Here is a 16,640-nt window from a genome sequence, read left to right as displayed (position 1 = left end):
GGTCTAGTCATTTACTTTGTTTGGGCTTTGTATGATTTGTTTTTTGGTTTTGATTCTTTGACATTTTTGTAAACTTTTATAGTATACTTCGGTACATCTTGTGCTAAGGAGACTGTTTGTGTTAATATATCTTATTTTAGCTTGGTAAAAAAAAAAAGTTTTGCATATGCTCAAATTCAAATCAATCTAAACCGATCTAAATTGCAAAAAATTAATTTTTTTTTGTTATGTATTTGGACGTCCTTCATACCTATTAATTTTTTTACCTAAAATTTTTCTAGTTCAAATTTGAAAATGTTTGGAATATACATTCTGAAGTTTTTTTTCAAGGCAAATTTTTTCCAAAAAAATGCATCCTAAAATATTTATTTAAGGGCAAAAATGAAAAATTTGAGGTAGAAAAGAAACACATAGTATTGGGGAGAGAAATATTCATATCTATTCGGTCCAGCACAAGGTCCATTATTTCTCCTTCTTGAGGCCCACTTACTTCAAGGCCTTATTCAGCGAAGCTATTAATATACTGCTTGAGATCTCATTCGGCTCATAAACAAGCGGTCAAACCCTAACACTTCCCAACAGCTACTTGATTTCGACATCTATAAGTGTCGTTCGTAACAACTTTTTCATCCATGTCCAACAACTCATCGTAGTCACTACACCTATTTAAATAGTATTTCACGACATGAATTGGTCCACCGAACAGTCTAATCTAGTTCAGGGTCAATTCTGGAATTCCCCTGCGATTGCAGTTGCAGGGATCGAAGATGGTCTCCTTATAATTCAGCATCAATCGTTACGAATTAACGATCAGTTGGATTGAATTTTATAGTACATGTGACACTGCTCATAGCTGTAGCTACTGGTGTATCTGACGCTGCTCAAGGCTACCCAGATACACCAGGTATATGGACAAAAGAGCAAGTGGGGAGGCATGAAAACATATTGTAGATGCTGTTCATACCAAAGGTGCTACCTTCTTCTGTCAGATTTGGCATATTGGAAGAGTTTCAAATTCAGGTTTGTGTTTATTTTTCTCGGATCATAGGCCTGATGTAATTTTAACATGCCCCCATCTGTTATTTACTTCAATTTTTTTGTTGGCAAAATGATAGTAACGTGGAAGTAATTTGTTGAAGAAAATAGTAATTGAAAATGTGACATATATGTAGGAATAGGAAACTCATTAATCAAGTTATTAGCATTAGCAAACTCAAGCATAGCATGTTTTTTAGGGTCTGTTTGGTTCGGGGGTTTTGGAGGGGAGGTGAGGGGAGGTAATATTTTAATTTTTTTGTGTTTGGTTCAATTTTTAGAAGGGGATAGGAGGAGAGGGGAGGTAAGCAAAATCCCTCCTAAACTCAATTTTTGCTTCCCCCAAATCGGGGGGATTTGGAGGTGAGGGGAGGGAAGCTTTTTCAAAGTTTATTAAACTGACAAAATTATCCTCAATATATTTTAAAATTTCAATATTATCCTTATTACCATTTTTATTATTAGGTCTTTGTTGTCTGTATTACCTATACTCCTTGTCTGTCACAATTTGATCATCATTACGGCTGCTTGCTCATCCTCATTGCCTCTGCTTGCTCGTACCCGTATATGTTTTTTCTAACTATGGAACATATTTTTATACGTGTTGTTTTTATACTACTTGCTCTCCTCATCACGTTTTCACTCTTGATGTGTGTTGTTTGTATTAGATCTTCATGTGTGTTGTTTGTATTAGATGGATCCTAACTATTGAACATATTTTTATACGTGTTGTTTTTATACTGCCTTGCTCTTCTGTTCACGTTTTCACTATTGAACATATTTTTATATGTGTTGTTTGTATACTGCTTGCTTATTTATTTTTTTAATTTTTTTTATTGAATTAGATGGATCATCAAGATCGAGAAATTGTTATTAATAAATGGTTTGATCTGCGTCGTAGAGCTGTAGCTCAACTTATGTGTGCAATTGTTTTACCTTTATGTTCGGATGTCTCGTAAGAGAAAATTAAGTTATAGCATGAGCTTTGAAAAGTATGTGTTATTTGTTTTGATGTAATAATAAAGAGATATTAGTTTTTACAATATGAGTGTTATAAGATTTTAAGGGTAAAAAAGTAAATTGCTTTTAAAATACCTCCCCTCCCCTTGTGAACCAAACATATATTTAATTAAAATACTTGTTCAAAAAAAAAAAATATTTAATTAAAATACCTCCCCTCCTCTCCCCTCTTTTGAACCAAACACATATGTAATTAAAAAATTTCCCTCCCCTTCCCTCCCCTCCCCTCTATAAAAAATATCTCACCTCCCCCTCCCCCTATTTTGAACCAAACAGACCCTTAGACATCAATCAAATAACTTGGGTCTACCTATCATCAATGACAGTAAAATGTTGACAATTTGAGTCGGAGGTTATTATTGTTGGATTTTGATCGTGTGTGCACATAGTTAACCATATCAAGATCAATTGTCTAGATTTTTTATGCATATTTTGACTTTTTAAATCTATACTATTAAGCTTGAAATCTGGATTGTCCAATATTGTCACTCATTGTATGTCCATATTCCATGTTATGCTCAACAGGTTATCAGCCAAATAGGCAAGCACCGATATCTTCTACACAGGGAAGACGGTGGGCCAACTTGAGTTCCATTCCTTAGAGCATCTCGAGATTCCTGATCTTCACGTTGGATCAGTTCGCATTATCAAGCTTTACAACAAGATCAAAGAAATGCTTAACTTTGTCGATCTTCTCAAGCCTGATCCTCATCGAATTGAGTTCTTCCTCGACGCTCTTCTTAATTTATGTCTCGATAGGTTGGTTATTGTTACTCTCACTTCAACCATTTCAAAAATTCAACAAAAATAGAAAACCCTAAAATTAGACCTAATTGTCAATTTTTTTTTAATGTCACGAATGCGAGAATGAATGACATATCACCAACTGTTGACAAATTCAACGATTTAGAACAGCAGACAATGGACATTGAAAAAACTAAGATTGTGGAGGTTTATAATTGTTTTTTTTTTGTGGGTGTGTGTGTTGGGATATGTTATTTCATAATTTGAATCCGTTGTTATAGTTGAAATCGGCGATTGCTGAATGCAACGAAGCCAGGAAAAGGGAGATGACTTTTGTTCAGGAAGTGGATGTGAAAGTAAAAGAGTTGCTTCAAACTATTGCAAACTTGAACAACAAACAGATGTCGTTGAGGACTACTTTAAAGAAGTTGAAGGAGAAAACTGTGGAAATGGAAATTAGAATTATCAACAAATATCATAATCTATCATCAAATACCCTCACAGATGCAAATAAACTAATGTTTACTAGGAACTAATCAGATTAAGTTTTAGTTACCGATGGTTATGAACAAGGAACCTTCCAAAACTGCAACCTTCTATACATGTTCAAGTTACAAAAACAACCAGAGGTTCAATGTCCTAATCCTAACATCAATTGTTCACAGAAACCTATGCATCAATTGATTTTTCTTCTATATATCGTTCAAAAACCCCGTAAATCAAGAAGATTATGTAACTCATTATGTTAACTTTCCATTATTGTTTAAAGCATATTAAGATTATGATCTATCAAACGACAAGCTCACCTTATCATCCATTTCCAAAGTTTCTCCTTCAACTTCTTTAAAGTAGTCCTCGACGACATCTGTTTGTTGTTCAGGTTTGCAATAGTTTGACGCAGCTCTTTCACTTTCGCATCCACTTCCTGAACAAAATGCATCTCCCTTTCCCTGGCTTCGTTGCATTCAGCAATCGCCAATTTTAACTATAACCTATCCCAACACACATACAAAAAAAAAAAACTATTATAAATCTTCACTATCTTAGTTTTTTCAATGTCCATTATCTGCTGTTCTAAATCGTTGAATTCGTCAACAATTGGTGATATGACATTTATTCTCGCATCCCTGACATTAAATTTTTTTGACAATTAGGTCTAATGTTAGGGTTTTCTATTTTTGTTGAATTTTTTAATTGGTTGAAGAATTGAGAGTAACCATAACCAACTTGTCGAGATAGAAATTGAGAAGAGCGCCGAGGGAGAACTCAATTCGATGAGGATCAGGCTTGAGAAGATCGACAGAGTTAAATTTGTATTTCTTTGGACATTTGAGGGCCCTAAGCATTTCTTTGATCTTGTTGTAAATCTTGATAACGCGAACTGATCCAACGTGAAGATCAGGATTCTCGAGATGCTCTAAGGAATCGAACTCAAGTTGGTCATTGTCTTCCCTGTGAGAAATGAAAGAAATGCCACCCACAAGCAATGACTTCAGACTCGCAGCAAGAAATGCTATTGAAGCTGGTAAGTTCGTGGATCTTTACAATTACAAATTTATGCAAAACTGAAAAATGTTCTAATCATAGTACGATGCTGACATTTTTCCGAAACATGACTAATTTGTTGCTTTAAAGGACATTTTGAAAATTACTTAACTCGCTCAATGTGATGCAAATTTCAGGTTTTGATGGGTTTGAAATCCATGGAGCTCATGGCTATCTACTTGAACAATTCATGAAAGATCAAGTGAATGACAGAACAGATGAATATGGTGGATCTCTTGAGAACCGTTGTCGGTTTGCTTTGGAAGTTGTTGAAGCTGTTGTGAATGAGATAGGAGCCAACAAAGTTGGAATTAGATTATCACCTTTTGCAGAACATTCAGAATCTGGAGACTCAAATCCCACAGAATTTGGACGTTATATGGTCAATGTCCTCAATAAATACAATATTCTTTACTGTCACGTGGTGGAACCAAGAATAAAATCTTCAAATGTAACAGTGGAAAAGTCCTCGCAGCCTTGTGCCATTGAGAAAGGCTTTCAATGGTACTTTCTTGGTTGCAGGAGGTTATGATAGACAAAATGGAATCAATGCTATATCTGAAAACAAAGCAGACCTCGTTGTTTATGGTCGTTTGTTCTTAGCTAATCCGGATTTGCCAAAGAGATTTGCACTTGATTTTTACTCGCCCATTGATTTTATAGTGAAATTGGTCACTGGAATAAAAATGATTTGTCTTTTTTTCTTTTTTTTTACAATATTGATTCGTCTCATACTTCTCTTTTTATTACCTTTCTCATACTTCTCTGCTGTTTACAATTTGTAAAACTGTTATGTATCTGAATATTGAAATCCATTAAATCTAACGAAGCATACTTACCTAAACAATGAGCAGCTTGATTAGATATGCGCCTATTGCCTAATGTGCAAGAGTTGCAAGTTATGAAACTGGTGTGACAGATTTTTACACTCATCCACAATGGCTCCCGGATATGTGGAGTGTGTTTGATCATCTATAAGGGCCTTAATCACATTTAGCAAGTCAGATTGGACGATCAAATTCAGAAATAGCATTTTCTTCACGAAAGGTCATTGCTTCAGCAATGTCAGACCGGAAATTATTGCCTTTGCCAACACTCATATCAAACAACATCCTAATATTTGCATATACATATTAGTAGAAAAATACAGCCAAATGATATCATATGAATAGTAGAAAAAGTAAAAAAATAAATCATTTATTTTGGGACGGAGACAGTATTTAAATAATATTTCACGACATGACAAAAGTATGCTATCTATTCTCTAAAACTTCTCACTCTTCTCTTTTATTGAATTGAGTTTTTTTTTTACCACTGGTATTCGGTCACTGGATCTGGATCGCATAATTTGGTCCGGATGTCAATTCTAGCATCAAGTGATTTTAGCTCCTCCCAATCGCAATTGCAGGGATCAAACAATGGTCCACCCATCGTAACAAACAAGTTACTGTTGCATTCGTCTCTAAATAGGATTAATTCTTGTCACAATTTATACATTAATGCTTTTAAATTTTATTTTGTACATGCAAAAAAAAAATAGTGTTGTGTTTTTGTTGTCAATGTTTTTATGCTTAAAAATATACATTATTGTTGTCTTTTGTCTAGTTTTAAGAGCCAAAGTTGACCAAAACATAGTATAGTAAAATTTTAAGATGTAGGTTTGCTGCCCTGCCGTAATTTTTAATAAAATTTTTACACAATTTTGAATCTCAGACGTTAAATATTATTGATTTGATGGTCCAAATTTACGCAATTATAAAATTATATAATAAAATTTCAGTAGCATATTTTAGATCAACAGTTGTGTTGAAAAATTGTGTAAAAACATATTGCAAAAAATTTGTTTCGAAGTTTTTAAGAGTACCAAATATTTTAATTAAATAAATTATTTATTTAAAAATTAAACATTTTTATTTATTTTTTGATTTATAAACCTTTAGTTACTAGGATAAAGGGACCCTAGTAGTCCAGAGTTCGGCCGCGAGGTAAGTAAAGTATTAGTTTGGTTTTGATTTTGTAAGATACTCAAAAATAGGTCTTTAACTTTATAAAGTTCCCATTTGGACATTGATGTGGAAACACAATTACAGCAGCATTTACCGGTAAATAATTATCCTTGTATGAACATAAGATTTTTTTGTCTTCTTCAAGAAACATATTTCCATTTTAGTCAAATGAATTGTGAAAACACGAACGTGGACGGTTTACCAGAGAAGTACAAGGTAGTACAAACAAATACTCCATGACTTTTCCAGCACTTTACCAACGCAATGGCACACGTCACCAACAAGCAAAAAAAGTGGCCATCGACTTTTCCAGCACTTTACCATATACTATAAATATAGATACATAGATACACCAAACCAACCATCTTCAAATTGAATCTGCATATTTCCCTTATCAATTCTTTCTTAGTTAATAACATCAATAATCAGTAACTTAATTTAACAAGTATCATGGATGCTGCTGCTACTATTGTTGATCCAATTGCTCTTCTTACACCTTACAAGATGGGCAAATTCAACCTCTCTCACAGGTACTTACTTACTTACCATTTCTATTTCAATGTTATTTATTTCACTTTCTACTTTCTATACTACTACCTCCGGTCCAATTTATAAGAAACAATTACATCAGTTATTCGATGAATCTAAAAAATCAACCGTTTCTTATAAAATGGACCGGAGGGAGTATGTAGTTTCAATGCTTTGCTCTTGTTAATTAACTTCCTATTTCTAATTGCTTCATTGATTTCAGAGTTGTTTTGGCACCACTCACTAGAATAAGATCCTACGGCAACGTTCCTCAACCTCATGCTGTTCTCTATTACTCTCAGAGAGCATCTAAAGGTGGTCTTCTCATAGCTGAAGCTACTGGTGTCTCTGACACTGCTCAAGGCTATCCAGATACACCGGGTGTTTGGACTAAAGAGCAAGTGGAGGCATGGAAACCTATTGTAGATGCTGTTCATGCCAAAGGTGCTACCTTCTTCTGTCAGATTTGGCATGTTGGAAGACTTTCAAATTCAGGTTTGTGTTTATTTTTCTCAGATCATAGGCCTAATGTAATTTTAACATGCTCCCATTTGTTATTTAATTTTTTTTTGTGTCAAAATGCTAGTAATGTGAAAGTAATTTGTTGAAGAAAGTAGTAATTGAAAATGTGACATATATGTTAGGAATAGGTAACTCATTAATCAAGTTATTAGCATTAGCAAACTCAAGTATAACATGCTTTTTAGACATCAATCGAATAACATATATGTTGGAGATTATTATTGTTGGATTTGGATTGGGTGCGTGCACGTAGTTAACCATATCAAGATCAGTTGTCTAGATTTTAATGCAGATTTTGACTTTTTAAATCTAAATTATTATGCAAGTACAAACTCAATGTATGTCCATGTTCCATGTTATGCTCAATAGGTTATCAGCCAAATGGACAAGCACCGATATCTTCTACGGACAAACCACCCACAAGCAATGATTTTGAAAATTTCACGCCACCGAGAAGGCTAAGGACAGATGAAATTCCTAATATTGTCAATGATTTCAGACTTGCCGCAAGAAATGCTATTGAAGCTGGTAAGTTCCCGGATCTTTACAATTACAAATTTATGCAAAACTGAAAAATGCTTCAATCATAGTACAAATTTAAAGGGCACTAGGACATTTTGAACATCACCTAATATGCTCGATGTTATGCAAATTGCAGGTTTTGATGGGGTGGAAATCCATGGAGCTCATGGCTACCTACTTGAACAATTCATGAAAGATCAAGTGAATGATAGAACAGATGAATATGGTGGATCTCTGGAGAACCGTTGTCGGTTTGCTTTGGAAGTTGTTGAAGCTGTGGTGAATGAGATAGGAGCAGACAAAGTTGGAATTAGATTATCACCTTTTGCAGAACATTCAGAATCTGGAGACTCCAATCCCACAGAATTAGGACTTTATATGGTCAATGCCCTGAATAAATACAATATTCTTTACTGTCATGTGGTGGAACCAAGAATAAAATCTTCAAATGTAACAGTCGAAAGTCCTCACAGCCTTGTGCCATTGAGAAAGGCTTTCAATGGTACTTTCTTGGTTGCAGGAGGTTATGATAGACAAGATGGAATCAATGCTATAGCTGAAAACAAAGCAGACCTCGTTGTTTACGGTCGTCTGTTCTTAGCTAATCCAGATTTGCCAAAGAGGTTTGCACTTAACGCTCCTCTCAACAAGTATAAAAGGGAGTCATTCTACATTTCTGATCCGGTTCTTGGTTATACCGATTATCCATTCTTGAATGAAGAAAACAATGTTGTAGCATAGATGTGTGGAACCTCCATATTAGATAAGCTTTTTTCCACTTGCACATTGATTTTGTAGTGAAGTTGGTCACTGGAATAAAAATGATTTGTCTTCTTGTTTTTACCGTATTGATTTGTCTCATACTTCTCTTTTTATCAGCTTTCTCATACTTCTCTGCTGGGAGACAGTTTGTAAAACTATTATGTACCTGCATATTGAAATCCATTAAATAAAATCTAACAATAAATCAAAAGTCAAGACAGCGGAAATACAAAGCTTACTTACCTAAACAATGAGCAGCTTGTTTAGCTACGCGCCTAATGTGCAAGAGTTGCAAGTTATGAAACTGGTGTGACAGATTTTTACACTCATCCACAATAGCTCCTGTATATGTGGAGTGCGTTTGATCATCTGTAAGGGCCGTAATCACATTTAACAAGTCAGATTCGACGATCAAATCAAATTCAGAAACAGCATTTCCTTCACGAAAGGTCATTGCTTCAGCAATGTCAGACTGTGGAAATTATTGCCTTTGCCAACATACAGCTGCCACCACCACTCCCTGTGCATCTCTTACAAGTTATAACCACCGAGAGTCCCCAGTTTCCTTCATCAGGATTACCCGCCACATCCGTTGTCACCTTATACCATCCCAGGGAAGGCAATGTCTATAAAAATATAAGTAGCAGCCTAGCAGCCATGGGTTGGTCTTGGAATTTATACAGAATTGTATCTGAACAATAGAAACAATCTGTAGCCTTCATTGCCTTATTCACGCAAACAGTAGCACAAGGAATTTAAGCACCTTCAAAGCATCTATCATCAATCTAATATAAGTAAATTTCTTAACCAAAGCCATATAAGCTAATGAGATGAAAAGGATGGTTCCATTCTAACGGAAATGGAAGACTTGATTTTTGGCACATGTGACTTGGTCACATAGTACTTTCTACTCTTTTTTACTCAATCTGCATATCCCAACACATGTCTCTCTTTCACTCATCTTCACTTTCCTTTGCAAAAGTCTCTCTTCCTTTGGGTTTTGGGTTGTTTCTTCTGTTTATGTTTTCATGGCTAGTTTGTTTCCATTGTTATTTATTCATGTTTATTTTTACTCAAATATGCATACAACTCGAATGAAAAAGAAACAACTTCAACAATGAAAGAACTGACTCAACCAAGGTAACATTTTTCAAGTTCTTATTGATGTAAATCACTCGACCAACGTTTTAGGATTTGAACTACTATGTTTTGGTATATATTTATGGTAAACAACAATGATGTATGCTATTTCAACTTTCTTTTATCTTACCATAGTTCAATTTTAATATCTATATCTATTTTTTTTTTTTTGACAATTATATCTATATCTATTTAATCACCCTTTTTTTGTCTTTTTAAATACTTTTATCATGTGACTATATTTTATTTTGTAGTTGTCTTCTCATTGTCATAAATGTACCAGCAATGAATATTATGTCTTTTATATTAGTGAATCTTACATTTTTTCAGAATTTGTCACCATGTTACATTTTCAAGTTTATAAATCTATCGATATTCACAATACAAATCACAACTCTTTCAACAAAACTTCAACTTCAATTCTAAACTTCAAAGATCACAGCATGACTTCAAATAAACATGTTATTGAAGGTAAAATTTTAGGAGTTTTCTTAACTATATATGGTCCATAACAGCACGAATCTCTTACTAGTTATTCCAAATCTTCTGTGTCTCATATATATGAGGGTGGGAGGGATTGAGTCGATTTTTAATCGATATTTAAGTTTGTTATTCTAAAAATTTATTTAAAATAAAATCTTTTAATTTTTTTTATAAATTATTGTTAAAATATAAGTGGATGTCTCATGTCATTACTACAATTTTACTGAATGTCTAACCACGGAAACGCCGGAATTCTAAACTAGTTTATCTATATCTATATCTATCTATACTATATATATATATATATATATATGTATATATATATATATATATATATATATATATATATATATATATATATAATAATATGTAAAGAGGATACATGAATTTTGGTGTGGACTTTTCATAATACCAAAAATACCCTTGCTTTTTTTATTAGCAACAAAAAAAATTATTAACAAACTCACCATAACATAAGACACATATTATTTTTTAACAAGAATCTTTTATTAACAAACTGACCATAATATAAGAAATATTTTTTTTTTGGACATAAGTTAGACACAGGCAGACGTAGAACGCACCTGCCTGATCCGCTAGTTTATAATAAATCATATAAAGACTCCGTGTGATTAATCTTTATCTTATATTTCTCAGTGCACATATCTTTTATTTTTATAAATGTGTACGAGTTAATCTTTTATCTAATTTATTTTTAACATAATGTTACAAATAAATAAAATAAAAGATCTCTGGTGTAATTTTGCCTTAATAAAATGTGAATAATGATATATATTTGAACCTAAAATAAGATGGGAATCAAAAGTAAAAAAAAAAATAATTGAAATAACAGGACCAACAAACAAAATCGAGACCTTATTAGTTTTATCATTACCATTACCATGAAAGTTTTTGTTTTTAAAAAATAAATATAATCTCACAAAATCTTTTAAAATCTTTAATATCTTTTTTTGCAAAATTATCTTTTGAATCTTTTAAAATCTTGAAGATTTTTTTATCCAAAATTATCTTTGAAAATCAATCCAATATCCCCTAGTCCGCGCCGTTAATAAGTATTAATATAAGTTTAGAGGTATCAGAAACAAGAAAAAAGTGAAGAAGAGTCGCCGGAAAACCCAACCGGAGGCCACCACCACCACTAGCAGTCAGAAATGGAGACGCCACAATCATCAGATGAAGCTATTAACAGTATTAAAGATAAAAGACAAAAACTTGAAGCACGCATAGAAACCCAACATAACTCACATATGAACATGCTTTCTTCTGTACAAACCATTATACCTAATATCGTTTCTTCTCTTGACCTTTCTCTCAAAGTTCTTTCTTCTTTTAACCATCGTCCTTTTGCTCCTACACCCCCTCCTCCTCCCAAATCATCACTCCAACAACAACAACTACCTCAAAACCCTAAAACAACTACAAATCCAGAATCAGACAAAATTACTCCTTTAACCATGGTTACTGAAACTGCACAGCAGCAGCAAAATGAATCTAGTTTCGGTGATGTGAACACCAATCAAATCAATACCGGTAGTAGCGCCGCGAATGTGAATGATGTTATGATTGGAAGGAGGCCAATTTCTGATATGTGGATGTCTCAAGGTGACCCTCACATGTCAGGGATACCGCCAATGCTTTCTGGTGGCGGACCAAGAGGTATTAGTAGTATGCATAGACTCCCATTGGGGCCAAATGCATCAGGGAGTAGTAGTAGTAGTAGTGTTAATGCAAATACCTATGATGAGGATTTGAAGGAGGTTGAGGCTATATTGAATAAGAAATCGTTTAGGGAGATGCAAACATGTAAAAATGGCGAGGAGCTTTTCGATTTAATTCATCGACCAACTGCAAGGGAGATTGCTGAAGCTGCTAAGTTCAAAACTATAGGTGGTTCTAAGGTGAGGCAAAATTGTAACTTATTGACAAAAGAAGATTGTCGACGCCAGACTGGTTCCTTTGTAGCTTGTGATAAGGTTCATTTTAGACGAATCATTGCTCTTCATACTGACATTAATTTGGGAGACTGTTTGTTTCTTGGTAGTTGTCGGCACAGGAAGACGTGTAAGTATGTTCACTATGAGTATGACCCTACACCTGATGTGCCTCCAACAATGATTGGTGTTCCTCTTCCTTCCAAACCACTGAGGCAGCAGCGTGCCGAGTATTGTTCTGAACTGGAACTTGGGGAACCACAATGGATCAACTGTGATATACGTAACTTTAGAATGGACATATTAGGTGAGTTTGGAGTAATAATGGCTGATCCACCGTGGGACATTCACATGGAGCTGCCTTATGGTACAATGGCTGATGATGAAATGCGCGCTCTTAATGTCCCTGCTCTGCAAACTAATGGGCTAATTTTTCTATGGGTCACTGGGCGTGCGATGGAACTTGGACGAGAATGCTTAGAACTTTGGGGATATAAATGTGTTGAGGAGATCATTTGGGTGAAAACAAATCAACTTCAGCGAATAATTAGAACTGGACGTACGGGCCATTGGCTCAATCACACCAAGGAACATTGTCTTGTTGGAATAAAGGGCAGCCCTGAAGTAAACCGAAACATTGATACTGATGTTATTGTTTCTGAAGTCCGGGAAACTAGCCGAAAGCCAGACGAGATGTATCCTTTGTTGGAGAGAATAAGTCCAAGAACAAGAAAGCTGGAGTTGTTTGCTCGCAATCACAATACTCATGCAGGGTGGATGTCTCTTGGTAATCAATTGAATGGTGTAAGGTTAGTTGATGAAGGGCTGCGGGCGAGGTTTAAGGCAGCTTATCCAGATGTGGAGGTGCAGCCAGCATCACTTCCCAGAGCTTCTGCTATGGAGGTAGACTCTAGTGTTGCGGCTCAGACAAGGAGTCCATTTGTTGGCACAGAATCAAGGTCCACTGCTGATCGCGCAGCCCCAGCAACTACCTATGCTTCAGAGGAGAATCCAATGGCCATTGATGTGGGACTTCTTAATGGTTAGCAAACAAAATGCCACCTGTTAAGAATATAGTTAGTTAGAATTTCCATTAGTTTGTTAGAGTTGGTTATTAGATGGTTAGTTGGTTAATCTTCAATATTGCTCTATATAAGAGCCACCATTGTACTATTTTCATCATTCTTTTATCAATCTATATTCATTCAATATGAATTCTTATGAGTGTCTTCCACATGAATACTCCTGTGCACTATGATCTTCATCCCTTCGATTCCATGATTCGTAACACGACCTAATCTTGCTACACATATATTTTAGATGGCTTTCCATGAGACATTATATTATTTTTATAATTAAGTCATCACACAATGACGGCAATTAAATCTTGCATATGCAAACATTCTTGTAAACTTAATTTAGTTGGCAAGACATCACATTTTATATGCAGAAGTCGAAATTTGAACCCCTGATGCTCTACTTATTCGCCTTAAGGTATAATTATAGCCATTGGACTACTTGACCAAAAAAATAAAATCTTGTGTATGGAGAAAATTTGATTGAAAGTGCAGACTCCGATCCAAATGCCATTGGGACTTTATATGGTTAATGCTCTCAATAAATACAATATTCTTTATTGTCATATGGTTGAACCAAGAATAAAATCAGGTAATGAAACGATTGAAAGCCCTTACAGCTTGGTGCCAATGAGAAAGGCTTTTAATGGAACTTTCATGGTTGCCGGAGGTTATGAACTTATGATAGACAAGATGGGATCGATGCTATAGCTGAAAACAAAGTAGACCTCGTTGTCTACGGTCGTTTGTTCTTAGCTAATCCAGATTTGCCAAAGAGATTTGCACTTAATGCTCCTCTCAACAAGTATAACAGGGAAACATTCTATACTTCTGTCCGGTTGTCGGATACTGACTATCCATTCTTGAATGAAGAAAACAATGTTGTAGAATAGAACTGTGGAACCTCCATACTAAATAAGCTTTTTTCCACTTGCATATTGATTTTGTAGTGAAGTTGGTCACTGGAATAAAAATAAATTGTCTTCTTTTCTTTTTTTTTCACGGTATTGATGTATCGAACTTACGACCTCTAGCATACTAGCTACCCAAATTCCTTACCACTAGACCTAATCTAGTGGCTTCGTTCAATCTAAAATAATCTAGAGAGTGCAGGTTTAAAGCTATGATTTCAAGGAGCTTAAGATGAAAATTAAATGTGAACTTTAAGATCAGAAACTAACCATACGTTACTTAGACATAGATTGTTCCTTAAATACCTCACTAACTAACCAAAGCCTAATTATATGTATATAGGATTCTTTTATAGATTATTTTAGTGACTATAGCATTTGAGTTATTGTTAAGGCTGGAGTGACAATTAGGTTAGTTCCATTTTCTTCATATATAATGTTTTAAATTGCTTGGAGCAAGTTTGTTTATTCGTAATTAAGCACAAGAACTACGAGTCTACGACAATTGAAGAGAGAACGTAAGAGAAATGTTTGGTTTAGTTTGTGAAACTAAGCCAATGTTTTCCCTTATTTGAATCATACTTGGATTTATCTTTTCTATTTTTGTTGTAGCTGTTGTTCTGTTTTTGCCTGCACTACTAGTCATTCCAAAATATGAAGATGTCATTGCTACCTCAAACTAATTATGAAATAATCTGTGAATTCTGCGTGTTCTTGCTGCGGGTTCGGGTTTGGGTGGAAAAATCCGAACCCAACGAGTGTGGATGTGGGTTTTATTTTGCCACCCGAACAACCTTTGGGTTTGAGATCGGGTTCGGGTGGTGGTTTAGGGTGCGGGTTTGGGAAGTGTGAAACCCGCACCTGACCCTACCTGTTGCGATCCCTATAAGCAAGTTATTCGAGGTAAGAAGGTTATGGAGTAATCGAGCTGGAGAAAACTCATGGACTTTTATCTAGTTATTTACTTGTCTTTCTGGTTCTTGAACTCATGTAATAGACCATGTACGTTGTCAATTTGTCATGTTCTGAACTATGTACTCTTTGCAAAACTTTTGTATTCGGAAATTTTTTTGTTGTACTATTAATGTATCCAGGTACTTAATTATGTAACATGATTTTACACCAACTTAAATTATTTTTCTATGTTGATTTTTATTTACTTTTGTTGTTTATGAAATTTTAGGGGATCAAAGTGGAAGAATAATGTTGTAAAATTCTAAATTATGTTGACCGAGAGAATTAAGTTATTAGATAACAAATATCTCAATTACTTAGATTAACGATAAATTAAGTTAAAAAAAAAAAAGATCAACAATAAATTTAAACGAACTTCCAATGCAGAGTGACTATTGTTTAAAAATATAATCAGTCAATTGATGATTCGACTGTTCGTTTTTATGCATTCAAATTCACATTGTATGATGACATTTTGAATAATTTGTATAATTTTTTTTAAGGAATTAATTTGTATGTCTATTGTTTATTTTTTTTGTTATACTTTTCGTTCGTGCATCGGATATTCATCACATCTCATATAGTATTATATTTATTTCAATTTAAGATATTATTGTAATTATAAATTTAATAATATCACTCTAATATACTTATATGTGTAACCGCACATACAATTTTTATTTAGCTTATAATAAATCATAGAAAGAATCAACATGATTAATCCTTTATCTTATCTTTTTCACCGCACATGTCAGTTATTTTTTATAAATATACACAAGTTAATCCTTTATCTATATTATTTAACCAAAAAAATGGACTAAAATTACATTTAAACCATAAAAAAATAAAATATAGTTTGAAGGACCAATTCAAAAATATCCAAATAGTTTCAATCACCTTTATATTAATTAAATCTTTTTTTTTTCTTTCACATTAAATCTTTTTTTTTTTTCTATCAAAGAAAGATAAGAAACAGCATAGCCCGTATTGGGCCGGGTATAACCGACCCATTTTGCGTGTATATATATATACACACATTTAACTTTACTTTTTGTTCAGTTGCTGAAAATTCATCATCGCGCGTTTTCTTCCTTCTTCAGAGTTCGTTTTTTCACCACTTTATCGTTCTCCATATTCTTGATCGCTGCTTTGCTAAGGTATTTTCATTATTTTTTCAATCTGTTATGAAATTTTGTGTGATTAGGGTTTACAATAATTGAATTAGGGTTTACAATCTTTGAAATTTTGTTTATAGTTGTGTTCTGTTGGAAAATAATGGAGGCGGAACGATGTGTCACTGTCACTCTCCTCTATCAGGAAGGACAGAGTACGCCTGATTATCGTTATCGCGATTCTGACGATGAAATCGTAGTTGATGAGGTAAGTTTTTACAATGCTTTTGATACAAGTTTCACAAATTTAATTTCTTTGTGCATATTT

At 34.1% G+C, this 16,640-nt stretch overlaps 2 protein-coding genes and 1 pseudogene across 2 annotated transcripts; all 3 read left to right on the top strand.

Annotated features, from left to right (window-relative positions):
- The first annotated feature begins 473 nt into the window (after positions 1-473).
- LOC123909828 lies at positions 474-5,187 on the top strand (annotated as a pseudogene).
- A 1,248-nt stretch (positions 5,188-6,435) lies between these two features.
- LOC123909823 (putative 12-oxophytodienoate reductase 11) lies at positions 6,436-8,770 on the top strand. The gene is made up of 4 exons (XM_045960737.1): positions 6,436-6,880; positions 7,102-7,373; positions 7,770-7,928; positions 8,059-8,770. Exons 1-4 carry the CDS (start codon positions 6,801-6,803, stop codon positions 8,661-8,663), a joined length of 1,116 nt encoding a protein of 371 aa, XP_045816693.1. The 5' UTR covers positions 6,436-6,800; the 3' UTR covers positions 8,664-8,770.
- Positions 8,771-11,377: 2,607 nt separating this feature from the next.
- Positions 11,378-13,474, top strand: LOC123909821 (putative N6-adenosine-methyltransferase MT-A70-like). Its single transcript, XM_045960735.1, has one exon. The coding sequence runs from the start codon at positions 11,480-11,482 to the stop codon at positions 13,304-13,306; it is 1,827 nt and encodes a 608-aa protein (XP_045816691.1). The 5' UTR covers positions 11,378-11,479; the 3' UTR covers positions 13,307-13,474.
- Positions 13,475-16,640: the final 3,166 nt, after the last annotated feature.

This window comes from Trifolium pratense, linkage group LG2, assembly GCF_020283565.1.
Source record: "Trifolium pratense cultivar HEN17-A07 linkage group LG2, ARS_RC_1.1, whole genome shotgun sequence".
NCBI classification, from domain to species: domain Eukaryota; kingdom Viridiplantae; phylum Streptophyta; class Magnoliopsida; order Fabales; family Fabaceae; genus Trifolium; species Trifolium pratense.
The sequence above is the reverse complement of the archived record's forward strand: the minus strand, read 5'-3'. Positions and strand labels throughout refer to the sequence as shown.

Excerpts from the sequence above, each read along its gene's own strand:
- LOC123909821 (XM_045960735.1), top strand. The coding sequence starts at position 11,480 with ATGGAGACGCCACAATCATCAGATGAAGCTATTAACAGTATTAAAGAT.
- LOC123909823 (XM_045960737.1), top strand. The coding sequence starts at position 6,801 with ATGGATGCTGCTGCTACTATTGTTGATCCAATTGCTCTTCTTACACCT. Across the intron at positions 6,881-7,101 it reads AAATTCAACCTCTCTCACAG|AGTTGTTTTGGCACCACTCA; the intron begins GTACTTACTTAC and ends CATTGATTTCAG. Across the intron at positions 7,374-7,769 it reads TGGAAGACTTTCAAATTCAG|GTTATCAGCCAAATGGACAA; the intron begins GTTTGTGTTTAT and ends TATGCTCAATAG.